Below are 27914 nucleotides of genomic sequence, written 5' to 3'. Positions count from 1 at the left end.
ACACACACGCACACACACACACTCACACACACACAAATGCAGAAAGCATATAAAAGAACCAGGAATGTGCTAATCATTATTTAACAATAGCTCTCTAAAAAAACAACAAAAAAAGTATGCATGACACATTTTTATAGTATTTTTCTAATTACACATAAAGATAAGTTTTGACATTCATTTTTTAAAAAATTTGAATTCCAGGATATTTCCATTCCTCCCTTCCTGTAGCAATTTGATGCAGGTTATTGTATGTACAATCAACATATTTTCATATTAATCATGTTGTGAAAGAAGAAACATGCCAAAAGAAAAAAAAACACTGAAAAAAATAAAAAAGTGAAAATAGTATATTTCAATATGTATTCAAACTCTTTATCAGTTCTTTCTCTGGATGTGGATAGCATTTTGCATCATGAGTTCTTTGGCATTGTTTTGGATTATTGTGTTGCTAAAAAGAGCTAAGTTTTTCATAGTGTTTCATTGTATTGTTAATATTGTATATAATATTCCCCTGGTTCTGCTTACTTTTCTTTGCATTTCAGGTTTTACCAAAATCTACCTGTATGGCATGACACATTTTAAAATTTTCATCTGTATTATTAACATTTTCTCTATCACTTTCTTAAGTCTAAGACCTTTGCTGATTTTTCCAGGTGTGAATGCTCACAATGAATATTTTACAATTGACTCTCTAGCAGGTCTGAGATAACTCCAGTTTCCCCCAGGTGGCAGGTCTGAGTCTCAAACTCAGTTTTCTGGGTTCCTGGACATTGACCAAGATCTAACTCTTTATGTTATACCTTTGTTGTTCAAGTGTATGTGTTGTTGGTGCTTTCCAGACCATTGATAAATGTTCTGTGATCTGGGTGATCAGTGACATTGAGAGGATTTCTGGGGGAAAAATCCATGAAGAGCTTCTCTGTGAAAGTATCAAAGCCTGCCAGCGGGGACTCTGCCAAGATATTGCCCTGGTGGTCACAAAATGTGATAAACTCTATCTGCCAGAATACTTAAGGTATGATTTTAGGTTTCCCATTGTGCAGCTCACTTACACTTCTTTAGAGAGTCAAAGGGGTGCAATAGAAAGAGAGGAGTGAGAAGATCTTAATTTGAATCTTGCCCCTAACATTTTCTAACTGTGACTTTGGGTAACTGATTCAAGTTCTCTGAGTTTTACTTTTCTCACATATAAAATGAGGGTGAGGGGGTTAGATCTCTAAGATCCCTTTCAGTTTTAAATCCTTAAGAGAAAATGAAAGTTGCTCAGTATGTAAAATATAGTAGGAAAGAACTCAAACTATCTGATTCTAAGTGCTACTTTATTCCTAACTTATTTTTTTACCTTGAATAAGTCATTTAAAACTCACAAGGATCTATTTCCTCATCTGTAAAATGGGAAAAACTAGAGTAGGTGATTTCTGAGACCCCTTCCATCCCTAAGGTCCTTCAGGTAAGTACCCCATCTAGGTTGCTTCTCCAATATGATGCATAAAGATTTGCAGGTGAGGTTCTCAGAAAGGCCTCTGCTTGAAATTCTAGGGATAACCATTGGTACCTGTTTCTAGAATACTAGCTGAAGCCCGAAATTGACTTATGCAAGCAGCCAATAAATGTAATTAATGCATAGCAAAGGCATGTTTTAAGACGGCATATTAACAAAACAAAATAACAACAAAAAAACATGACAGTGTTCAAAACTTTCCTCCCGTAAACATAGGACACTTTTAGAAATTTTTTATGAAATTTTATTTTTAAATACACATTGCTTTATGAATAATGTTGGGAGAGAAAAATCATAGCAAAAGGGAAAAATCATGGGAGAGATAAAAAACAGGAAAAAAAGAAGTGGACTAGCATGTATTGATTTACATTCAGTCTCTTTAGTTCTTTTTCTGTATGCAGATGGCATTTTCTGTCCAAAGTCTATTAGGATTGCTTTGAAAGGGCACTTTCTTTAACACATACATGCAGCATTTGTGGACACATGAAGTACAATGGCAGCGAGGCATAGTACTGTGGCTGAAATAGTCCAGGTCTCCAGTATTACAGAATCTTGATGTCTTCTTCTTGGAGTACTACCCTCAGTTCTTCCCTGTACAAAGAAAAAGAACTCTGCAGGGAAGCAGTCTCAGCTGGCCTCCCCAGGGTCTACTCTTCTGCAGTTTTGGCTCTCAATTGCCAGATAGAGTTTTCCAGTGAATTCTCAGGTTTTTTTTTTTTTTAAATACCTTTTAAAAAAATATTGCCTACCTTTCTCAATATAACTTTCCCTATGCCTCTTCCAGACAGTCATCCTTTGTAACAAAGAATAAAAACAAAAACAAAATAAATGTTAAACAAAACTAAATAGCATATCACCCAACTCTATATATACTATATGTTACATGTTATATTATAGGTAGAATTCTATATGTGTTCCAAACTCAGAGTTCCCCATCTCCGCAAAGAAGGGAGGGAGGTAAATCCTCTTATCTTCTCTTTGAGGTAAAATTTTATCATTATATTTAAGCATTCAATTTCAATTATTCTTTCCATTTATACTGTTGTATTCATTGTGTACAAGTTGTTTTTCTGATTCTGTTTTTACTTTATTGGACAGGTAAGAGATGCATAAGATAGAGCACTAGTTTTAGAGTTAGGAAGACCCGAGTTTGAATCTAATATCAGACAGTTATTATGTGTGCAACCTGGGCAAGCCACTTAATCTCTGGCTGCTTCAGTTTCCTTATCTGTGAAAAGAGGATAATAATAGGGCTTCCCTCCCAGGGTTAGTATGAGAATAAAAAGAGTTAATCCTCCCTTCCCCCATAGGATCGTAGATTTATGTATTTATTTTTGTTTTCAATTCCAAATTCTCTTCTTCCCTTCACCTTCCCTTATCCATCGAGAAGTCAAAAAATACAATACCCCAAATAACATAAAATTTGTAAAGAGCTTTGCAAACCTTAAAGTGCTATATAAATACTAGCTGAAGATATTTTTCCATCCTTCTTTATATTCATTGTTTCATCTTCTCTTATAATGCAGTGATATCCCATCACATTCAGATGTCTTTTGGAGTTCTTTTCTTTTACATTATTATCATCATCAAAATGCAAGCAAATAACAACAAAAAGAGTGAGAATTCTATGTTGTGATCCACACTCAGTTCTCACAGTCCTCTTTGGGTGTAGATGGCTCTGTTTATCACAAGATCATGGGAACTGGGATAACTCATCTCACTGCTGCAAAGAGTCACTTTCATCAGAATTGATCATCTTATAATATTGATGTTGCCATGTACAATGATCAAAGAGTTTTCAATCTAAAGGATATGGCTTATCCAAAGCCAAATTGGGAAAAGAAAAGTGGATTGTTACCTGAGATCTCTGCTGCTGAAGGAATTTGTTTTTTTTTTTTTTTTTTTAAGATCATAGATACAGAGTTGGAAGGAAGCTTAGAAGGCATCTAATCCAATCTTTTCATTTTATAGATCAGGAAATCAAGGCCCAGAGACTTTAAATATCTCAGGATTACATAGGTTATCAGTGACAGTCAGAATTTGAAATAAGATTTGCTGATTCTAAAACCAGAAGTCTTGCCAAATGATTACTTTAGTGCATACTAAAAACCATAATATATTACTAAATTTTTATTTATTTTTTTTTTAGGGAAAGAGAAGGGAGAGATGTGAGTATGAATTATTTCCTTTCAAATCAAATCTTCCTTATAATTCAACACAATTCAGCAATCATTTATTAAATCTCTACTTTGTGCCAGGCACTGTGTTAGGTCCAGGGAATAAAACAAAGTATTCCTTGCTTTCAAAGAAATTACAGTCTAATGGAAAGAAATTATTTACATGTATAAGCAAGTATGAAATCTATACAAAGTTGTTTAGCAGGGTGGGGAAGGTGGGAAGAAGCACTAGCAAATGGGGAAACTGAAAGGGATTGATAGGAGCTTCTATGTGAGCTAAATATTGAAGAGAGATTTCAAAAAATTGGAGTGAAGGGAAATATGCCAAGCCTTGCAAAGGCATGGAGGCAGATTTTATGTCACCAAGTATAAGGCTCACCAATAATCTTTACTATATATAGGTTCTAAGCCCAAACTCTTACCTGGATGAGTGAATCCCTTTTCCCCTCTGGGTCATGATTTCTTTCTGTTCCTTATAGTTCTAAATGCCATGATACTGTGTCTTGGGGTAGAAGGAATTACTGCTCCTAAAAGAAAAAAAAAAGAAGAAGAAACAGTAAGATTCTGACTTTCAGGCAGCAGAACCATTGAATGGGCATGGTGCCAGAGAACTCAAAGCCAGCTTAGTAGGGAAGGCACAAAATAATGTATATAGGTATTTAATAAAAGCTGGGACAGTGGTGGGGTAAGAAAACTTTTTTATACTGTACTCTTGCAACATTCATTTAAAAAAAATTTTTTTTGGCTATCCTTTAATTTTTTTTCTCAATAGTATCCCCCCTCCAATTACATGTAAAGGTAGTTTTCAACATTCATTTTTATAAGATTTTGAGGTTCAAATTTTTTTATCCCCTCCTTCCCTTACCTCTTCTCTCTCCAAGATAAGAAGTAATCTAATGTAGTTTTTACATGTATAATCATTTAAAACATTTCCATATTAGTTTTGTTGTAAAAGAAAAATCAGAACAAAAGGAATAAAACACAAGAAAGAAAAAGCAAACAAAAAAGTGAAAATAATATGCTCTGAACCTCATTCAGTCTCCATAGTTCCTTCTCTGGATGTGGACAGCATTTTCTATCCCAAATCTATTGGAATTGTCTTAGATCACTGTATTTCTGAGAAGAGCTAAGATATCATAGTTGATCATCACATAATCTTGCTGTTACTGTGTTCAGTGTTTTCCTGTTTCTGTTTACTTCACTCAGCATTAGTTCATGCAAGTCTTTCCAGTCTTTTCTGAAATCAGCCTGCTCATCATTCCTTATGGAACAATAATATTCCATTATATTCATATAACTTATTCAGCCATTCTCCAACTGAGGGGCATTCACTCAGGTTCCAATTCCTTTGTAACATTCATTTTAACCAAAGATAAAGGGAGATAGGATAGATATTTTCAAATATCTAAAGAGCTGTCATTAGAAAAGGGCATATGTATGTTTTGTTTTGTTCTGGATTCTGGAAATAGAGCTTGGTGGAAATTAAAGGGAATATCAGCACCTTCTAAGCAAGAAACTTTTCATAAAAATTAGATCTATTCAATAATAATAATTACTTTGTGAAGCAGTGAATTGCCTTCCACAGGAAATGTGCTAGATGATCCTAGGGGCAAGTAGGTGGTATAGTGGATAGAATGCTGGACCTAGAGACAGGAAAACCTGAGTTCAAATCTAGCCTCAGACATTTATTAGCCATGTGACTCTGAGAAAGTCACTAAACTCTGTTTGCCTCAGTTTTCTTATCTGTAAAATAAAATGGAGAAGATGGCAAACTACTATAGTATCTTTGCCAAGAAAACCCCAAGTGAAGTCCTTAAAAATCAGATACTATTGAAACTACTGAATAGAAACAAGATAACCGTTTCTCTGGAATTCTGTAGAGAGACTTTCAACCCTGGACTGGAGGTCAAAGTAGATTCTTTCAGAGGTTCTTTCCTTAATTCATAAGATTCTATGACTTCAGAATATAAATTATTCTATTTATATAGTCTGTTGTAAAATAAATTACATTTAATATATAAGTACTATGGAATATATCAAATAACATATAATACAATCATATATTATATAATGCAAATTATATAAAATTCATTTTGTCTGGTAACTCTTCTTTATCAGTTACTTGTTATCTGTGATTGTGGGAATATTCAATTAGCATTTAATAGACCATTGGAGAGGCTGCATAATATAGTACATGGCAAGCTGGAAAAGGAAACTAGAAATTTTGGATTCAAATCCTATGTCTTAACACCTGCTTGGTTCATTCCCTAGAACAAATTATTCAACTTTTATTAGCCACCCTTTCCTTATGGAAATAATAAAATATGTTATTACTACCACACAGAGTTGTTGTGAAATTCAAATAAGGTTATGTGTGCATATATGTAAAATATCTTGCGATAATCTTAACAATACCATGCAAATGGCAGCCATTATTATTTCACATACTTAATAGCAATAGCTAATATTTATTCAATATTGTAATATAATATTGTATAACCTTTAATAATAATAAATTGTTATTCAAAATTTCAGTCATGCCCAACTCTTTGTGACCTCATTTTGGGTTTTCTTAGCAAAGATACTGAAATGGTATACCATTTCCTTCTCCAGCTCATCTTTATAGATGAGAAAACTGAGGCAAACAGGATTAAGTGATTTGCCCACAGCCCACAGCTAACTAATCTTCCTGACTCCAGCCCCAACATGCTAGCCAGAATACTGCCTAGTTTCCCCAATAATAATAAATACTATTATGTAAATAATTTATATTAGTGTCATTAGCATATTAATTAAGGTATAATGTAAATAATAACATCATTACATAGAATAAATGACATAATAAGTTATTTGTAATAATAATTATTAGTGTACTTTTATTTCTTTTAATCATCTAGAAGGTGATCGAAAGTCAGCGTGAGGCAATTTTAGAAAGAAATGAAACTGTGAATCTGCAAAAGAATAGGACTCTCAAGGAAAAACTGAAGGTGAGTACACATGTTCCCTATGTATTTTGTCTCTTGTAAATTAATCCTTCTTCAACATCTCCCCTTTCTCTGAAATTTTGAGGATATCTCTAAATTTTTTTTCTCAAAATAATCTTTCTTAAAATGCTTTTATTACTCTTAGCAGCAGTAAGTGCTTTTCTAGGGACTATATAAAATTGATTGAAAAAACTGTGGATGGCCCTGTTAGTAGCAAGGGAACAAATAGTGCTAGCTTTTTCCCCAGCCTCTAGACCCTTGGCTTGGTGAGCTGTTGATACAAATCGAGTCACAATTCCTCTGTAGCAGCAAAATATTTTTTTAAAAGGTAAAGTGGAGTATGGTGGGGGGACATCATAAATAAATATAGGGTTCTTACTAAAAACTTATCCAAAACTTTATACTGTGTGCTACCACCTACAGCAGCCACGGCGGTCCATTGGGAATGGCAGGGTTTAGCAATTGTCATTGAGATGCATCTCCTCTAGAAGAATTCAGAACAAAATGGCAGATTTGCTCTTGTCACAGGGCCTTCTTCTCTAGTCTGAAATTTACCATCACTTTGTGGCTCTGTAAGACCAGTAGTTCTACTTGTTGTTGTCATTTTTAATCATGTCCAGCTCTTCATGACCCCAGATGTTTGTTTTGTTTCATTTTGGCAAAAATATGGAACAGTTTGCCATTTTCTTCTCCAACTCATTTTACAGATGAGAAAACTGAAGCAAACAAGGTTAAGTGACTTGCTTGGGGTCATCCAGCTAGTGAATGTCTGAGATCAAATTTGAATTTAGGAAAGCAAGTCTTCCTGACTCCAGGTCTGGCACTACCCACAGTGCCTGCTAGCTGCAGGTCAGCTAGGGCTCACGTAGCCATATAGGATGGGAAAGAATATTTGTCACATGCTTTTTCTGTTAAAATATAATTCTCTTCTTGGAAGAGAAAGTACAGCCTAGAGATTCCTCAAGGCTTTTATACTCTAAAAATGTGGACACTGAGGGAAATAAGCATATCACCACTATCATGGGTACACCTGGAGAGGAGAAGAAGTGTTCCCAAGATTATGTTAGCACCTCCAAATTTTCTAGGCAGGGATAAAACTCCAACTGTCCTATCCTTGTTACACCCCTGTCTGTCTTGGAGTCTTACAGAGCTAGAAATGAGCGTGTTCGGATTTGCTGGTTTATAAGGGCCTTTGGACGCTTGCTTTTAGAGTCATTGCATTTAGTATATATCTCTTTCATTTTAGAGAAAACTGCCTACTGACTCCAAGGTTTTAGAAGCCTCAGATCTGGTATACACAGTCAGTGCTCAGGAATATTGGCGGCAGGACTTACTCAATGAGGAAGAAACTGGTAATATGAGCTTTTTCACTTCCTTTTTCCTCAAGTGCTTGACCTACTAGGGTCAAATTTGATCTTTAATATTTTTTCTTTCTAAGCATATATTTCATCAACCTATCATGTCCTAGCTTCTTAACCTATTGATAAAAATTAATATCTTTTTAGTATTATTGTAGTGTCTGTTTATACAGTAATTTGGGATTAAAATCCTAGCATAGCTAGGTTAAGGGAAGCATGAAATAATGGAAATAAAACTGGGGCTTGGAGCCAAGAGAACTAGCTAGTTAACTCTTAGGCTAGATAAAAACAGGCATCTGGCTGAATTTGGTCTGATTAGATTATAAACTGCTTGAAAGTAGGAGACCTACTAATTTAATCTTTAATATATTTAATACATCTAATTTAAAGCATCTAATTTAAACTTTAATATAAATTTATTTGGACTAAATTTAAATGGATTAAATTTAATATATTTTAAACTGCCTTCCCCAGTATCTAGCATAGTCTCTGAATAAGTTGACATTGATAAATAGATAAGCTAATGAGTAGCCTGCTTTCTTACCTGTGTATAATGAAATATCTAGCTTGGAAAAAAGGATGGGCAGGTAAGTAAGGCTGTTATCAAGAGTCTTAGTAGCTCTGTCTACTTCTTCTTTGAATAATGATTTAAATATGGAAGCGATCTTAGGGGCCATCTTGTCCATTCTATTTATTTTACAGTTAGGGAAGTTAAGTCCCAGAGAAGTTGTTACTTATACCAAATTGCAGAGGTAGTAAGTATCAAAAGTAGAATCTGAATCCTAGGTCTTAAGACTCCAAAGCCAAAATGATTTCCATAATTTCATTAGGGGAAGTGGATAACTTATGGGCAATGATGGGGGTCCAGTGTGATGGAAACATCGAATGGAGGAGTAAGTCATGGAATATAAAAGGATTTGGAAGTTAGTTTGAATACCAGGATATTGAAGAATTCTAGTATAACAAGAAGGGTAGAAATGGGAGATGAGCCCAGGTGCTTGTTAGGTTCCTTACTAGGTGCTAAGTCGGTATTTAACAATTCTCTAGCTCAGAGTTCACACCTTTAGTTCACACCTTAAAAGGGTTTACACCTTTAGATTTCTTAAAGGAGTTCACACCTTTGGAGTACCCACAAGCCCATTCTCAGGGAGGATTTAAGAAGCCAGGATTCAGGAAGAAGAGGATTTGAGATTCTACTGTGGTGCTTACTGGGGACACCTGCACAAGAGCGAAAAGCCTGCTCATGGAGATTCACAACTAGGATTGACTTCTGGGAAACCCACAATCCCACACTCTTGAAGGCAGAGTCTGATTGATTCCCACGCCTACCTTCGTACTGGCTGGAGGCTTTCTGACAGGAAAAGATTCAAGACTTTTAAGGACACAACACAGAACTGAAAGGAAGGCTGCCTCCCAAGAAGCTCCCCAAGAAACCGGCCTTACAGAGAACGACTACAATCTAGAGAGATACAGAACATTTACATTTTGGCACCCGATGTGGGGCAAGGATTTTTGCTTATCTTGACTCTGGTTGATTCTGAGCTCTTCAGGGAGCTAGCCGGGACACAACAGGTGCTGAACTCATCAAAACAGAAGGGATAGTGACTTGAGGGGCTGATATATTAGAGCTACCATATAAATGTGCTATTGTTATTATTAAAGTTCCTTAATTAAAAATTACAGATATAATGCTTTCCATATTATGCTGCAGCCTTTGGAATGAGAATGGCTACAACATCTTGTGAATTCCAATATGGTGGATATTTAAGACTGAGTTGGATCTCTCAACTAGAAAGCACCTGCGTAGAGACTTTTGCCTTATCCATCTTTGACAAACATGTTATTTTGAAAATGGAGTCAGACAACCATTTAAGGCTACAAGTATGTGGAAAAATAATAATTATAGCAACCAAAACACTCTGCCTATGTATGGCCTTAGACTAAACTGCCTGGTAAATGCTAATCTACACCATTTTGAAGATGACATTCTTAGTCTAAAAGTGCTGTCTAAGTGAAATTGAAATGGGGGTCACTAAACTGTATATAAGGATCCCTGTGGGTCACATATTTAGTTATAAAATCACATATTAACATTATCTGTGTTTTATTATATTTTTATTTGTTTTGTTAAATGTTTCCCAATTACATTTTAATCTGATCCCACAGCCAAATGTGTGTTTGATACCTCTGCTTTTTTCTATGCAGATAAACATGCAAGATGAATATTGGATGTGAATTAATCTTTCATGTTCTCTTATAAATTTTACATATGGAAAAAAGTGACTCTCTGCAAGGTTAGTGTAGTTGGTGCCATACCCTAGTAGACACTGGGCAAAGCCTAGTTCCATTCTGACTCATCCTATGGCAAACTGACCTTTCAATTTCCATGAAAAGAACGTTGAATGTGGAATCAAAGGACTTGGGTTCCTCTAGGTGATGCAAGGGTTAAATCAGTGGACCTCCATGGAGAAAGACTCAGAAAGACCTGAGTTCAAGTTCAACTTTGGACTAGTTATCCACCTAACCTCAATCTGTCTTGAGTTTCCTCATCTATAAAATGGAGATAATAAATGACACCCACTTCTTAGAGTTGAGAAGATAAAATGAGATATTTGTAAAGTACTTTGTAAACCATAGGATGCTATATAAATGCTAGCTATTAAAATTAGTATTCCTAGTTATGACAGATTTTTGGTTCAGTAAACTGTGCTAGTGATTCTGGTGATATTCCTAATTGTGGGTTTATTTGTTTTTTGATTATAGAAATTTCAAAATTAAGAGACTATATCAGGAAAAAATTTCTGGAGAAGAAGAGGAAAACTGTGACTGAGTATGTTACAGAGGCTTTCGGAATCCTGTTACTCATAGACACTTTTAACTCTCAGGATGGTCTCACGGTATGGAAGGACCTAGATGCAGTCCCTTGTTGCTTAGGAGGTTGTCTCCATCCCATCTGCTAAGTGCTCACTGAAAATTACCTTCTGATACTTTCTTCTTTCTCTTTCAAAGAAGGAGCTAATTTCAAGGAATCTAATAAAGGACAACAAAATTGATTAGAGGCTTGAAAAATATCCCCAGAATGAACCAAGGAAAAGTGACATGATGACTTTTCTTGTAGTTTTGAGACAGTCATCCAATAGTGAGAGGTGGAAGCAAGTGACAGGAAACAATCAGAAGTGGAAGGTAGTTTGAGGAAAGAAGCTACATACTTTTTTTCCTTTCTCCTCTTTCATTTTATTTTTTCCCTCAATAGTATTTTATTTATCCAATTACATGTAATTGGTTACATGTAATTTTCCTAATTATACATAAATGGTTTTCCACCATTTTTTAAAAAATCTCTTTTTGTTGTTGTTTTGTGAGGCAATTGGGGTTAAGTGACTTAACAGCTAGGAAGTGTTAAGTGTCTGAGGCTGGATTTGAACTCAGATTCTCCAGACTCCAGGACCAGTACTCTATATAATATGCTATCTTATTAATCCTCAATATTCATTTTTGTAAGATTCTGAGTTTCAATTTTCAACAACCTGCTCCCAAGTCAGCAAGCAATATAACTATATATTTTCTTTTTAATTTCTTAGAAATTTAGGACTTAAAAACAAAACAAAACAAAATTTGCATTTCTACATATAAAGTGGAATAGAAAATAAAGATTTTACCCTGAAACTGTTAATCCCTATTATTTACATATTGATTTTCCTTTTAGGCAAATAATAAATTCAACAGATCATTTTCAAAATTTCTATTCCTTTTCTGTGTATTAAAAATATTTTCTTAAAAAAAATCATATTGCCACCCTCTTTCCTCATTTCCCCACATCCTGCCAAATTGAGAAAAAACAAAACAAAACAACAAAAATTTATGTCCAAAAATTTATGACTCAGTTTGGCACCTTGAGTCCATCATCTTTCTGACATGAGGCAGGTAGCTTGCTTCTTTATGAGATCTCTGAGGTCATGATTGGTTGGTATTGCATTGATAAAAGTTAAGTGTCTCAAAGATATTTTTCTTTACAACACCAATTCTTTTCCTTGTTCTGCACATTTCATTTTGCTTCAATTGATACAAATTTTTATAAGGTTATTTGAAACCATACCTTTTGTCATTTCTTATGATGATAATATTCTATTGCATTCATATGCCACACTTAGTTTAGTCATTCTCCAATTGATGGAGACTCCCTTAGTTGCCAGTTCTTTGAAGTAAAAAAAAAAAAAAAAAGCTCCTTGAAATAATTTTGTATGTTTGAATCAATGAGACTCTTTCTTTGATCTCTTTGGGGTACAAGCCCAGTAGTGGTATTTCTGATTCAAAAGGTGTGTACCGTTTAGTGACTTTGGGGCATTTTTCAGATACTTTCTCTCATGACTAACCAGTCAATGACTTTTTTCTTTACCCTTCTTTAATTCCTTTTCTTGTACAAATTCATTACAAGTAATGAGACAGTTTAGATGAGAAACTCTTTATGAGTGGAGAATTTTTGTGAATGTGCCTAAACATTATTATTAATTAAAATTAATAAAAATTCATAATTTTATTGAAAAGACTCAGGTATGGAGACTGAATGTAGATCGAAGTATACTATTTTAACCTTTTTGTTTTGTTTTGTTTTTTCTTTCTCATGGTTTTTCCCTTTTGTTCTGATTTTTCTTTTTTTTTTTATTAATTTTTATAATTATAACATTTTTTTGACAGTACATATGCATAGGTCATTTTTTTTTTTAAACAACATTTACTCCCTTCTGTTCCGAATTTTTCCCCTCCTTCCCTCCACCCCCTCCCCTAGATGGCAAGCATTCCCATACATATTAAATATATTATAGTATATCCTAGGTACGATATATATGTGCAGAACCGAATTTTGTTGTTGTTATTGTTGCCAAGGAAGAATTGTATTCGGAAGGTAAAAATAATCTGGGAATAATAATAATAATAATAATAATAATAATAATAATAATAATAATACTCACAGTTTACACTCATTTCCCAGTGTTCCTTTTCTGGATGTAGCTGATTCTGTCCATCATAGATCAATTGGAATTGGATTAGTTCTTCCCTATGTTGAAGATTTCCACTTCCATCAGAATACATCCTCATAAAGTATCATTGTTGAAGTGTATAATGATCTCCTGGTTCTGCTCATTTCACTCAGCATCAGTTGATGTAAGTCTCTCCAAGTCTCTCTGTATTCATCCTCTTGGTCATTTCTTACAGAGCAATAATATTCCATAACATTCATATACCATAATTTACCCAACCATTCTGCAATTGATGGGCATCCATTCATTTTCCAGTTTCTAGCCACTACGAAAAGGGCTGCCACAAACATTTTGGCACATACAGGTCCCTTTCCCTTCTTTAATATTTCCTTGGGATATAAGCCCAGTAGTAGCACTGCTGGTCAAAGGGTATGCACATTTTGATAACTTTTTGGGCATAATTCCAGATTGCTCTCCAGAATGGTTGGATTCTTTCACAACTCCACCAACAATGCATCAGTGTCCCAGTTTTCCCACATCCCCTCCAACATTCATCATTATTTGTTCCTATCAATTTAGCCAATCTGACAGGTATGTAATGATATCTCAGAGTTGTCTTAATTTACATTTCTCTGATCAATAGTGACTTGGAATACTCTTTCATATGAGTGGAAATAGTTTTAATCTGAAAATTGTCTGTTCATATCCTTTGACCATTTATCAATTGGAGAATGGCTTGATTTCTTATAAATTAAAGTCAATTCTCTGTATATTTTGGAGATGAGGCCTTTATCAGAACCTTTAACTGTAAAAATGTTTTCCCAATTTGTTACTTCCCTTCTAATCTTGTTTGCATTGGTTTTGTTTGTGCAGAAACTTTTTAATTTGGTGTAATCAAAATTTTCTATTTTGTGATCAATAATGTTCTCTAGTTCTCCTTTGGACACAAATTCCTTCCTTCTCCACAAGTCTGAGAGGTAAATTATCCTGTGTTCCTCAAATTTATTTATGATTTCGTTCTTTATGCCTAAATCTTGGACCCATTTTGATCTTATCTTAGTATGTGGTGTTAAATGTGGGTCCATGCCTAGTTTGTGCCATTGTTCTGATTTTTCTTTTCCAACATGACTAATATAATAATATATTTAAGATGATTATATATGTATAACATAATATCAGATTGTGTGCTGTCTTGGGGAGGGGGAAGGTCAGGGAATGAGAGAGAAAAACATTGGAACTCAAAATTTTACCAAAATGAATTTTGAAAACTATCTTCAACTGGAAAAAGAAAATATTCTGTGTGTGTACACTAAGAGCATTTCTTTGAATTCTTTTTAAAAGTTTATTTTATTTATTTAATATTTTCCCCAGTTACAATTAAAACAATTATTTTTATGTTTGTTTTTAAGATTTTTGAGTTCTAGATTCTCTTCCCTCTCACAATTAAGAAACCACATTTGAAGTTATGCAAAAATTTTCTATAACAGTCAAGTTGTGAAGGAAAACACAGATCTCCCACCCTAATGAAAATAAAAACCCTCAAGAAAAATTAAGTTAAAAATAAAGAGAGATAGAGAGAGTAAGAGAAAATGCTTTGATTTATATTTAGACTCAATCATTTCCTTTTCTGGGTATGAATGGGATTTTTCATCATAAGTCCTTCAGAGTAGGTGTGGATGATTGTACTATTGAGAATGACAAACTTATTTATAGCTGGTCATCCCAGAACATTACTATTACTTTGTATATAGTACATCATGGAGGACTTTCCAGGTGGTAGTGTTTTTTTTGTTTTTTTTGTTTTTGTTTTTGGGTTGTTATTGTTTTTTCCTGAGAGCATCCTGCTCATTATTTTCCAGAGAACAATAGCATGCCATCAGAGAAACTTGCTTCAAAATTTGTTTTTTACAATTACTATTGCTAATTGTATCTCCTCTCCCCCTCCATTTATTTTCTCCTTTCACCCTCTCTATCTGTCCTTAGAAGTGTTATGCTACTGACCACTCCCTCCCCTAATATTCTCTTTCTTTTATCCCCCATACCCCATTCCCTTCTTATTTTCCTGCAGGGTGAGATAGATTTCTATACTCCTGTTGAGTATACATGTTATTTCCTCTTTGAGCCAATTCTATTGACAGTATGGTTCACTTACTGTCCCTCTTCTCTCCCTCTTACCCTCCTCTGTAAAAGCTTTTTTCTTGCCTAAAAGAAAATATTCTTAAGTTTAAAAAAAAAAAAAAAGAAAGAAAGAAAAAGTTCAGTCCTTACTCCTATTAAGATTCTTATCAATTTTCTAGTTTTACATAACACATGCTCATTCAATAGATAAAATCACATTTACTGAATGGATGGAATTATATATCTATCTATCTATCTATCTATCTATCTATCTATCTATCTATCTATCTATATCTCATTAAAGTTCTTCAAAACATCTCTCCCTAGAAGGACTATCAAACACAATCTCATAGCAAAGTCACAAAAAGGATATCTCATGGTGGACAGCAATCTCTATTCAGCATAGAATTTCCTTTTTTACTAATGCCAGATGAAATCTGTAGTCTGGTATTCCCTGGAGGAATTCCCCCCACATTGTCCTGTGCTACCACTATGGGTGTGTCCCCATTTTCAACTGATTCAACATTTTCATTTTAAAAAATGCTCCATGCTGCAAATTCTCTTGCCCATACCGAGTCTCATGCATATTTTCTGTTAACTCTCTTCTGGCAGATTATCAATAAACCAAGTGTCTGGTTTTTAAAGGTTCCTCTGTAGCACACTTTTATGCTGTGTGCTTTTTTGCATTGTGAGAGATGAAAGAAGTGGGAAGACAGTTTCTGGAAAGAGCAAGAGGCTTTATTTTACCTTGTTCAATTACTCTCCTCTAAATTATCCTTTCCTCTCCCCATTTTTTCCTTATATCAATGAATTTATTAAACCATTATGATTGTGTCCTAAAAAACCTTTCCTTTTTTAGATGTCAGCAGAGGTCCAGGGCATTATGAACCTCAAAAAGAATAGGTTTGATGATGAGGTAGGAGAGTAGAAAAAATCCTAGGTTGAGAGTCTGAAGGGAATTGCTCTCAAATCTCCTAATTTGTGATTTAGAGCAAGTAGCATAACTAATTTTTTGTAACACTCTTCATATTAGAAGTTATGGGTAATTCAGTTCCTAGACTCCCTCATTATATTCATTCTGGAAGTGATAGGAAAAGAGAGGAAAACATTGAGTACCAGAGACTTGCTATGACTAAATGGTACATGGGAAATAAAATGATCCCTTTGAGTTTAATGTATTTTAGTGCTAGATGCTCCTTACCCACCATGCTACTTCCTTCCTCTCTCTCCTCAGAACTCATTTCAATTGATTGTATTAAAACTAAGCAATAAAAATTTGAAGATGGTGCAAAAAAGAAACAAGGATGACTGGTCCCAGTAAAATGGCCAGAATAATGGAATGGGAGGAAAAGGAAGGAAGGGAAGAAAGATGGCTACCATACAATATCAATTATCAGCATGTCAATAATGGAAAGGAAATATTATTCAATTCAACTGCCTTTAAAAAAATTAACCTTTGATTTAGTTGGTTTAGTACCACTTCTGATGAGGAAATGCCTCTTACCAATGTTGATTGATACCTTCCCTGTAATAGTCTTTAGAGAGTTACCTGGAGAAGAGTACCTTGTTTGACAGATAAAGAAGTTACTTTTCCAAGGTCATATAGCTGGTGATAAAAAGGGACAGTAGTTAAGTAGATGTGCTCTGAAGTTTCAGTAAAAGGTTGACTTTTTAAACTGGTTTATATGAAGCCACACAGAGACAAGTGAACATGGAGAACGTTTAAGGGAGAATCTACATTTTCCTGTCTACCCTCATCCCCCATCTAAATCATAGATTGAACTTAGACGGTACTTAAGGAAAACAACAAATGGTTGTTTTCATGTGTAAGATGGATTAATCTTGTCTCACAGAAAGACAAATGTCAACTCAATAAGGGAGAACTTCCTAAGAATTCAAGTTGTCCAAAAGTGGAATGATCTACTTCTAAAAACTGAGCTTTCTGACACTAGGATGTTCAAGCAGAGACTAGATGACTATTTACTGAAAACATTGTAGAGAGAATTCCTACTTTAGGTAGTTATTGGGTTAGATAACCTATGAGATTCTTTAGCATTCTTCAAATGCTGACATTTGATGAATCAATGATTTACAGTTTAATAAATAACAAAATGTATGGGGTTTCTTAAAAGTCTCATGTTTAAAGGGCTTAAATCTTCACTGAGATTTTTAGTATACTCTGTATTTAATTTTTTTTCCCTTTTAACTTCATTTCTTGTGATCTTTATTTTGGATATTATCTAAAAGGGGAAAATCCTTGTGAAAGGGTATGGTTCATATCCCTCCTTAGTTCTTTCTCTGCAGCTTCTGGAATTTAAACTTCTTTCTGGGAAAAATTTCATTTGGGATGAAATCACGTTTTCCACCAAGCAATATATTGCTTTTGGAAACATTTTTGGAAAACCATACAGATGTAGTCCCCTGCAAGGCTAGTTTATTTTTACAAATACAAGGGAAAATATCTCACAAAACAAATAGTGAAAGGTCTGCACTGCAGGCTATTCTCTCCTAATTTTGAGGTGCGACCAAGTTCCAGGACATATTTCCATCCTTGGAGCTAGACCCTGTGTGATGAGAAGCAGAGGAATAGAATAGGAGTGATGATGGGGAAGGTAGGATGATGTGTTCCATAGCACTTTTTTAATAGCCATCTGATTGCAGTGAACAGTAAATTTTCCAAAAATTCCTTGGCCTTTGATTTGGATGCTTGTTCTCAATCCTTTGTTGGAAAGTTTGGAGTCAGTTATTTTTAGTTCTAAAGATACACAAGGTCAATTTAAAAAATATAACTCTTTACATCATAACTCAGATAAATTGAGAATTTAGGAGCTAAATGATTTAAAATATCAGTGATTCTCCTTCCTTCCTTTCCCCTCAGTTGTTTACTTTTTTTTTTTTTTTTTTTTGAGCTCTGAGAACTCACTCCCTTGACCATTTCTTCCTGCTTGGTACAGGGTCTTGTATGTATAATCATTAAACATTAGAATGAGGAGGTACCTTCAATATTATCTGATTCAGTGTTTTCATTTTACAAAAAAATGAGAAAACCAAGATAAAGATTGATGTGAAGTATTATTACTTCTTCTCAACAGAGCAGCTAGATGCAGAATGAGGCATCAATTGTTAGTCTAGATCAATGTGCTCATTTGTTTTGCTTAATTGAACTACTTTGCTATTCAGAGTCAGGAGTCTGAGCTTCAAATCTGCCGCAAACACTTATCCACTATGTGATCTTGGACAAGTGATTTAACCACTTTGTGACTATTTCCTTTTATAAAAAGATTATAACAATAATACTCCATATCATGTCCAGCAAATCATCATCTGTCCCTTGCTTTTAGAATTCCAGTGAGGGAGAATTCAGCCTCTGCCACTCCATTCTTAAATTATTAGGAGGTTTCTCTTGATATCAAATTTCAGTTTGCCTCTTAGTGCTGCTACCCTTTTGCTTCTGGTCCCTCCCTTTAGGTCTAATTCCTCTTTGGGATGATGACCTTTCAAAGGCTTGAACACAGCTCTCATGTTCCTCCCAATATCTTCTCCCCTATAGGTTGAATGTCCCTCGTACTTTCTCGTGCCCCTCATATGAGGGAAAATTTGAGTCTCTTCATTTCCTATTACATGATCTTGGTTGTCTTTCTCTGAAGAAATGATCAATGTCCTACTTAAATTGTGATTGGGACTGAGATTACAATGAAATAATCACTATTCTCATGCTGTTCACTATGAGTTTGTTATGTATGAGTCAATGTATTCCAAGATCCTCTTAGTTCTTTTTGGCTATCACATCACATTGTTAACTCGTGTTGAGCTTGTAGTCCATTAAAATCCCAAGATCTTTTTGAAATTAGCTGATGATTAATAGATCCATAGCTAGGAAAACTGATAGCCAGAACAAATTTGGTTGAGGGGATGAGATGGGATGAGGACCACATTTCTCCTTAGCTGGGTACAGCCCTGACCCCTAGGTTAATCCTGATTCCTCAAACAATAATAGGAGGTGGGGAAGGAAAAATGTTAATAGGGCAGGGAATGTGGTGGCAAGGAATCTTGGGAAAGAACCCCATGGTAATTGATTCTCAAGTCCTGATGGACTGGAACTAGGTAAGGTCAGGGTGGTCAGGTAAGTATTATGGGATAATGAGCACCTGTGAGGTCTAAAGACAGAAGACTGCCATGTAGAGGAAGAAGACCCTCAGATATTTTTCCAAGGTACCAGGACCTAGTTATGTCTTTGTTGATTAGCCAAGAAAGGATGATAAGAGGCTATTACGGCTTTCCTTTGGGGCTATGGAGTAATATTTCTTGTGATCTCCTCTGTCTAGAATGAATACTTGCACTTGAACGGTCTTCGGAGATTTGTGGAAGAGAGAATACAGTTGTTGGAGAAAGATGTGGACCAGTGCTTTACCCAGGTAGAACAGCCTCTGCAGGAAGGGGTGAGAGATGCAAGGGCCTTCTACCGAAGAATTCTCAGTGGATGTCTAACTGTGAGTGAAATTTCTTTTTCCTTGTGTTCCAGAGAAAAATCATGATATAATTAAAATTGGAGCTGAGAAAATCCTATTTGTATCCATTCTAGGTGCTTCCTTGGAAGGTCCTCTGCAGTCTTATCTGCACCTATTAGTTTTGACCTTCTTTTGAGTTGTGTTGGATCTATCAACTTGAGTGTATAAAGTGATTGTGAAACTTGCTGAAACTTAACAGGTCTGATTTTTCAAGACTATTTCCTTCTTTGGATAGCTATTTGGCTCATGAATAGAGTGCTGAGTCTGGAGTCAGGAAGGCCCAAGTTGAACTCTGGCCTTGGACACTTACTAGTTGGGTGACCCTGAGGTCATTTAACCTCTATGGGTTAACTGTAACTGTAAAATGGAGACAAGCACCTACCTCACAAGGTTGTTATGAAGATCAAATGAAATAATATATACTTTCAAAGCACTTATCACAGTGATTGGCATATAATAGTTGCTATATGAATATTTATTCTCTTCCTTTTTTTTTTTTCCTTGTAAATGATCTACCCTCAATTCCAAGAGCTTTTACTAAGAAAATATTTGTTTCTTGGATTTAAGCCCATAGGCTAAACTGTTTAATTAACCTATGCATTAGTTTAATTAGCATGGATTCCATTTAGTTGAAAGACTATTTATTAAGTGTAAAACACTGAGGTAGGTGAGTTCTATTTGGGAAATGTTGAGCACTAGTGGGACCTTCAGGTGGAAACATTTGATGGGCAGTTGGTGATGAGGAGATTAAAGAAATTTGGTTTAGACACATAGATTTGGACATCATCTACATAGAGATGATAATTTGACACATGTGAGCAGATGATATCAAATGAAAGTTATAAAGAAGTAAAAGAAGAAAGCATAGGACTAGTTCTTATGGAAATTTGTGATTATGGGTTGGGACATGGATGCTATTTCATCAAAGGAGACTACAAATGAGATGCCAGGAGACATATCAAAAAATCATAATACATATTAAGGCTTATAAGATGACTTTGTCATGATAATTCCTATTCGATAATGCAAGTATTACAGAGATAAAGTAAAAGACCTTAGACACATCTTATGGTTAGTAAATGTCAGATTTGGAACGTAAATCATGATTCAAAGATTAGGACTTATTTTATTACAACACACTATCTCTAGCACAAATTATAATTCTGCTATAAAAAAGAATATCCTATTCTCTATATTAAAGGAACAATATAAATTATTTACCTGCTTAATTAATAATAGTGCTATAACATATGTCAGGATATAATATAGAACAATTGTTGCATTTCAAAAACAAATAAAAACACTTAGGTACAAGTTAAATATTACCTCTCTCAACTTTTTTTTTGCTGCTTTTTCTAACTCTTCCTAAAGAAGAAGATTTTAATTTATGTTCTGGACTTTGTTCATAGCTGTTTAATGACAGGTTGTACCCTATACTTCTATAATTACTGTTTAAAAGCCTTTAATTAGCTATTTGCTATTACCTGAGGGGAAAAAGTACTTTTTAAATACTTCCTTAAAATATATATATATGTATATATATATAATTTTACTGGTACCTTTTGTTTGTATATTACTTCTGTTCTCCCAAAATATCCTTCTTTTCTCTCTCAGAGAGCTGTCTCTTTTAACAAATAATAAAAAGGCTGAACAACAATTCAACCAAATTAACTGACTGAGAAGAGTCTGACATTTTCTATAGTGTTTCATATCCATAGTCCCCCACCTCTGCAAAGAAGTGAGTAAGGTACCTTCTCATTAAATTTCTTGGGAGCCAAGTTTGGTAATTATAATTTCATATCTTTTGGGTTTTTTTGTTTATTGTCTTTTCTATTTGGAAAGTACATTGCAGTTGTATATATTATTTTCCTGGTTCAGTTCACTCTTTCTTACAACAATTCATAGAAGGCTTCCCATACATTTCTGTATTCATCATATTCATTGTTTTTTATAGCATAGTGATATTTCACTGTATTCAAGGACCACAATTTTAGTTTATTTTTTAAAATTGATAAGCATCTACTTTGTTTTTAGTTCTTTGCTACAATAAAAAGTACTGTTATAAATATTTTGGTATATATGGGGCCTCTTCTTCCATTACTGACCTCCTTGTGCCTCACTGTGGTATTTCTTTATCAAAGGGTATGGATCTTTTACTCATTTTATTTGCGTCATTCCAAATTAGTTCCAGAATGTTTAGACCAATTCATAGCTCCACTAAGAGAACATTAACATTCTCATTTTTCCCACAAACCTTCCAACATTGATTATTTACATCTTTTACCATCTTTGCCAATTTGCTTCCAGTGAAGTGAAGCCTCAGATTTATTTTGATTTGTATTTATCTTATTAGTAGTAATTTGAAAGCATTTCCTTATGTGGTCATTAATTGCTTGCAACTATCTATCTTAAAAATTGTACATAGTCTTTGATCATTTATCTATTGAGGAATGATTTTTAGTCTTTTATTTTTCTGCTATTTATCTTTACTATTAGACCCTCATCAGAGATTTTTGATATAAATACTTTCCCTAGTTGACTTTTTTCTTTTTTATTTCTCCTAGTTGGATTAATTTTGTTTGTGCAAAAATTTTTCAATTTCCTGTAATTGAAATAATTTTTTCTCCTAATCACCTATATTTCTTTTTAAGAATTCACCCCTAGTCATAGTTTTGAAAGGGTCCTGATACGTTTCTCTTCTTGTTTTTTAATAGTATAATCTTTACTACCTAAATCACATATCCTTTGGAACTTATTGTGATATGTGATATAAGCTGTTAGTTTAAAGCAAGGCATCTTAATCTAGAATTCATGAACTTATCTTTGTAATATTTTGATAACCTCATTTCAACATAATTGGGTTTCTTTGTAATCTTACATATTTTATTTTATGCATTTATAACCTTTATAGACTTCAGTAGACTACCAAGAAAGCTCCATGATGCAAATAAGGGGGAGAATCTTTGATTTAAACCAAATTTTCTGCCCTTTTGCTTTCCAATTTTTCTAGAAATCCTTGTCAAATAGGATCAATATTCCTATTTCTTTCTCATGCTGGAGGTCTTTCTCTTGCTCCCAATTTTATAAAGAGAAATAAATGTATTTTTTTCTTATGCATGGTTCAACTATAATAAACCCCTGTGGCTAACTGAAAAGAGATTGGGGGCAGGGAAGAAGGGAAACCAGTTATACTTTATTCCTCTCATTTCCCATGACAAATTTAATTTTTTTTCTTAATCAAAAAAAGACTGTTCTGACAATCACACTTGCTCAGCACTCTATTTGCTCATTCCCTTTCTCCTTTCTATTGCTACTGTTGTAGCAGAAATTAGCATACAGAGGAACAGAGGAGTATTGCAATTTTTAGGTGAGCAATATCCATATAACCTACCAAAATCTATTGTTGAAGAGCCACTGCTAGGGGCTTTTGCAGTCCACCCATTCTCTAAGAGCTCCTCTCTTATGGACTCATGTACTAGGTAAATTGGGTTAATACCAGATAATGTTGACCTCTAGAAAGAAGGGTTGGGCTCTCTTTTCTCTCACTCTTTGGCTTGGTAAATGCCTTGGTAAGTTTCTAGGGGGAAACTAGCTTAAGACTTTAGGTTTATGCTCACTGTTTCCCCAAAGGGGTGAGTAGAAAGCTACCTGAGGTACAATATGACTCAGATAGGGGACAGGTAATTATTTCCTGTACACAAAAGAAATGTCAAAGTATTCAAAAGACTGGTAATTTATAACTATGTCACAATCTTCTGGGAGGTTTTTAATAGCATTGGGACAGGAGGCAACTTGTGGAATGAATCAAAGGGCATTCTATATTTCACATTGGTTCTGCACTATGTAACTAAACTTCTATTGATCCATTTTCCACTGGATGGCCATTTTCTCTAGTTAAGAAGTTCCCCTTGCCATAAGTTAACTCTTTTCAAAGGACTTAGAATCTTGGATTTTTTAAACTCATGAAATTATCTCTAAGCCTGGACTTGCATCTTAAGAATCATGCTTGGTTTACTCAGGAAAGGAAATTACAAAACATAAAAGACAGACAGGCTCTAGGTATAAGTTGATGGGAGAGAGTTGGGAATGAAGGAAGAAGGGTACCAGCCTTTCCTCCATCTTTTGGGCATGAGGCCAAGAGAAATTCAGATGCTCAGCAGCTGAAAAGAGAAGCAGCATGGGCAGAGCCGGTCCCTCTTTGAAGATCCAATGATTCATCTCTTTTTTCCTGCTTAATGGCCAATGAGAGGATGCTTCCTCTAGTACTTCTATTCTTCTTCTACCATTTCTGGATTTAGCATGCCACAGTCAGACAATACAATGCTAGAGTGGATAGAATATCAGTTTGAGTTAGGAGGATTTAAGTTCAAATTATGCTAAGTAGCTCTGAGAAATTGTTTTATTTTTTGTCTTGGTTTTTTAAACTGAAAAATAAGAATAATTATAGCATCTATCTTACAGGATTGGTGTGAGGCTTAAATGGGGTGATATTTTAAAGGACTTTTCTCATTTCTGAGGTAGAAATGCTCATACTGAAAATTTAATCATTGGCACCTCAAACAGGCATGAGCCGGCTTCTGCACATGCCTCAGAGCAATTCTGTTACACCTACAAAATTAGCAAATGCTACAAACCAGGGCTTAATTTATGGTTTTGTTGATTGTTTAGGCTTAAGGAAGTGATAGAGAAAATGAGATTAATGCAGATTAAACTTTAAAAGTGTCTTCTGTGTTTTTGGAGAGTTCACTGGATATTTACCAGCATCCTCCTGAAATGGTGGTTTGTTGGCTATCAGTTAATCACTAATTGATAATGCTCTATCATTACCCCTTGAGTAACATGGACCAGGAAGTATGCAACGGGGTCCGGGTAACAAAGGGGTATATGATGATCACGTTGAGGAGACAAAGGGTTTAGTTGACCCAGGTGAATAAGCAGAGATATGGAGCAGGATGGTCTGATGGAAAGAACACTGACTCTAGAGTCAAGGACCAAGTGACACTTTGGTCATCAAGGTCTTCATCTGTATGCTAAAAAAGTTGCACTGTGATCTTTGAAATTTCAATTCTAAATCTATGATTCTTTAAGAATAAAAGGGCATTTAGTTGGCTCAGTGGACAGAATCAGGAAGACATGAATTCAAATCCGATTTCAGATCACACTAACTTTGTGATTCTGCACAAGTCACTTAACCTTGTTTCCTCATTCATAAAATGATCTGGAGAAGGAAATGGCAAACCATTCTAATATTTCTACCACCAAAACCCCAATAGGTCACAAAGAATCAAATATAACTGAAAACAACTAATCGGCAACAGTAACAAATAACATTTATTTAAAACTAAATGCTAAAAACTCCAAAAGCAAAGATGTCAGAAAAGAAGGAAAGCAAATATAAAACTCCAAAGGCCAATAAAACACATCTGTTTTCCTTAAGCATTGTGATATCCAGACTGTGGGTGATGAGCAGGAGCTAGGTACATAGGATCTCCATTGCGAGCAATAATACATAAGATGTTATTTGGTTTTAAAGTTGGGTTGTTGGCCATTTAATAAAGTACAAATATGATGTATTTTATGGTTTTTGTATTTCTAAAGATTTTTATTATCCATAACATTCCATGAAATGACCTGTATTACACATTTCTTTTCAGGAAATTGCCTACTATGTATTTTATGCCAATGAAAAGCTTAGGTATGCAGATGAATGTGAGCTAGGAGCCGATTGGCATCTGGTACAACAATATTGTTCATTAGGGAAATATTAGAGATGAAAAGTTAAAAGCAAAGTAATAAAGGAAAAAAAGAAATGAATGAATTGAAAGGATTTTGTAGAGTGTAGAAAAGTATAATATAGTAGGAAGAATATTGAAAGGAAGCACAGGTCCAAGATCTATGTGAACTTAGGCAAGTTGCTTATTGCTTTTGGGTCTTAATGTTCCTCATCTGTAAAATAAAGAGTTTGAGGGGGTATGCTAGTAAATATTTAATAACCAGTTTGCTTCTCTCCCCTCCCCCCAAATAAAGTTATTCACTTTTATGTTCAATCTGAATTGTTAACATTTTCTTCAACACTTTCTTAAATCTAGATAAATTAAACAACAGCAACAAGAATAAATCAAGGCCTGATTTGTACTGGTTGCTCATTTCTAGGTTGTAAATGAGCAGATTGATCATTTAACAATTGACTCATGACAGTTTGAGCTGGTTCCAGCACTGTTCATTTGGACTCAATTATCTTTACAATCCCTTTCAATTCCAGATTCTAGGATACAATAAACAGAGTTCTGCTGTTTAGGAACTCAAGAAAATTAGAATTAAGTAGAATCTCAAAATTGGAAGGAACCATAAGCTGATCAGGAATCACCTTTACAATATCCCTTAATAACTGACCATTCAACCTCTACTTGAAGATCTCCCACAATGGCGGAAACATTGCTTTTGGAGGCAGCCCATTCCACAATTTGATAGGTCTTAATTGTTTTTTCCTAACTTCTATGCCTTAATATTTTCATTATGTTGTGCTTCCAGAACAAAGTTATGTATTGCAATTTAGCAAAGTTCAGCTGCTTTTCATGCTTATGTTGTTGTAGTCCTATCTATTGATTTTTTGGTTCTCCTTTCCTTATTTTGCATCACTTCATACAAGTTGTCTTATAGTTCTTTCTCTTCTTTATGTTTGTTATTTCTTACAATGAAATAATACTCTATAACCATTCACAGATTATGATTTGTTCAGTCATCCCCCGCTCAACGGCATTCACTTGGTTTCCAGTTTTATTATTTTTTTTCTACAACAAAGAGGGCTGCTATGAGTCTTTACTCATATATATCACTCATATACTCTTATATCTGAGACTTTTATTTCTGTCTTTGGCCTTCTTGAGTCACATGCTTCTGTTTATCTTGTTGTCTGTTTGTCTGTCTATTTAGTTATTTATTCCATTATCTTCCTGAGCTTCAGTCCCATACAGTGGTATGTTGATTGAATAGTTCAATCTTGAAGTCCTAAAGACATCTTAATTCAACATATCCAAATTTTATTTCTGCCCCTTGAAAACATCTTTCCTCCCAAATTCTCTAGTTCTGTTGAAAACACTACCATTTTTACAGTCTCTTAGGTTCTCAATATTGGCATTTTTCTGGACTCCTCATTCTCTTAATCCCCTATTATCAACTGTCAAATCTTGTTGCTCTCACATTTCTTGTAGCTGACCCCTTCTCTTCACTCATCTTCAGGTCCTCTTCATCTCTTACCTACATTATTGCAAAAGTCTATTAATCAATCACTTTGCTATTATTCTCTCACCATTCTAGCTCAGGCTATATGTCAAAATTTCCCTTAAGCAAAGATATGACCATGTGATATTCCATTGGCTTCCTGTTACTTATAAGACAAACCCCTTTGTTTAGGTTTTAAAGCCTTTTACAACCTGGCTCCAAACTCTCTTTTTAACCTTACTGGACATTATTTCTCCTACATTGCAATTCAGTCAAACTGACTTTTTTTTTTTTTCCTGTTCTTCACACATGGCATGTCATCTCCTATCTCTGTATCCAAATATATTTTTCTCCCTATTTTACCTAATGGGCTGTATTTTGTAGCAAAGAATGAAAGAGAAAGAATTCAGCAAAACTGATTAACACACACCAACTGAATCTGACAGTATGTAATAGTTTACCCTCTGCAAAGAAGGAAGAGAGGTGAATTTTTACAAGTTTTCTCTTCCTCATTATTATGCAGCATTCAATTTTATTTTTCCATTTTTTCCATTTACATTGTTGACGTTTTGACTTTTTTTTCTATATTTAACCTACTCTGAAATTTTTATGATGGCTTCTGCCCAAAAGCAGTAAGATTTTGACTTTTATCGTCACTACTTTTAGCTCAGTGCTTGGCATATGATTAGTGTTTAATATATATTTGTTGCCTGCCTTCTAATTTTCTACTTTCTTATATAGAGGAGCAAGGGAAATCAAGGTTTCCACCAGACTTTGAAAGCTGTTTGTTTGAAAGATGGTATCTACGCCTCTAGGACTCTTGCTAGAATAGACCTGAATGAAGCCATTACTCAGCCTATTTATGATAGAGTGGACCCTGTTTTTGGAAACATTTTCAGGTAAGTTCATTCCCTCCTTCCTCTGCTTTCTTTTAGGAAGCAGAGTTACTATGTATATTGAAGCAGACATGTCTCTAGGACTTTTAGTTTGGGCAAAATCTTGGAGTATGTCTTTTGTAACTCAGAGATTTTGGTACAATTAAGGACTGGCCAATGTCAGGTCAAGGCT

General features: G+C 34.6%; 1 protein-coding gene across 4 annotated transcripts in view; it reads left to right on the top strand.

Annotated features, from left to right (window-relative positions):
- Positions 1 to 27914, top strand: part of NUGGC (nuclear GTPase, germinal center associated) — a 96847-nt gene that overhangs the window by 44764 nt on the left and 24169 nt on the right. For 2 of the 4 annotated variants that reach the window (XM_074288410.1, XM_074288412.1), the window contains 7 exons: positions 840 to 1015; positions 3651 to 3669; positions 6576 to 6665; positions 7909 to 8014; positions 10784 to 10917; positions 19443 to 19607; positions 27588 to 27745. In XM_074288410.1, coding sequence (XP_074144511.1) covers positions 840 to 1015; positions 3651 to 3669; positions 6576 to 6665; positions 7909 to 8014; positions 10784 to 10917; positions 19443 to 19607; positions 27588 to 27745 — 848 coding nt within the window. Of the gene's footprint in view, positions 1 to 839; positions 1038 to 3650; positions 3670 to 6575; positions 6666 to 7908; positions 8015 to 10783; positions 10918 to 19442; positions 19608 to 27587; positions 27746 to 27914 lie in introns of all 4 variants that reach the window. The other 2 variants (XM_074288409.1, XM_074288411.1) reach the window with 1 other exon arrangement.

Source organism: Sminthopsis crassicaudata, chromosome 2 (genome assembly GCF_048593235.1).
Source record: "Sminthopsis crassicaudata isolate SCR6 chromosome 2, ASM4859323v1, whole genome shotgun sequence".
Taxonomy (NCBI): Eukaryota; Metazoa; Chordata; class Mammalia; order Dasyuromorphia; family Dasyuridae; genus Sminthopsis; species Sminthopsis crassicaudata.
Note: the sequence above shows the minus strand (reverse complement) of the source record. Positions and strands in the feature narration are given on the sequence as shown.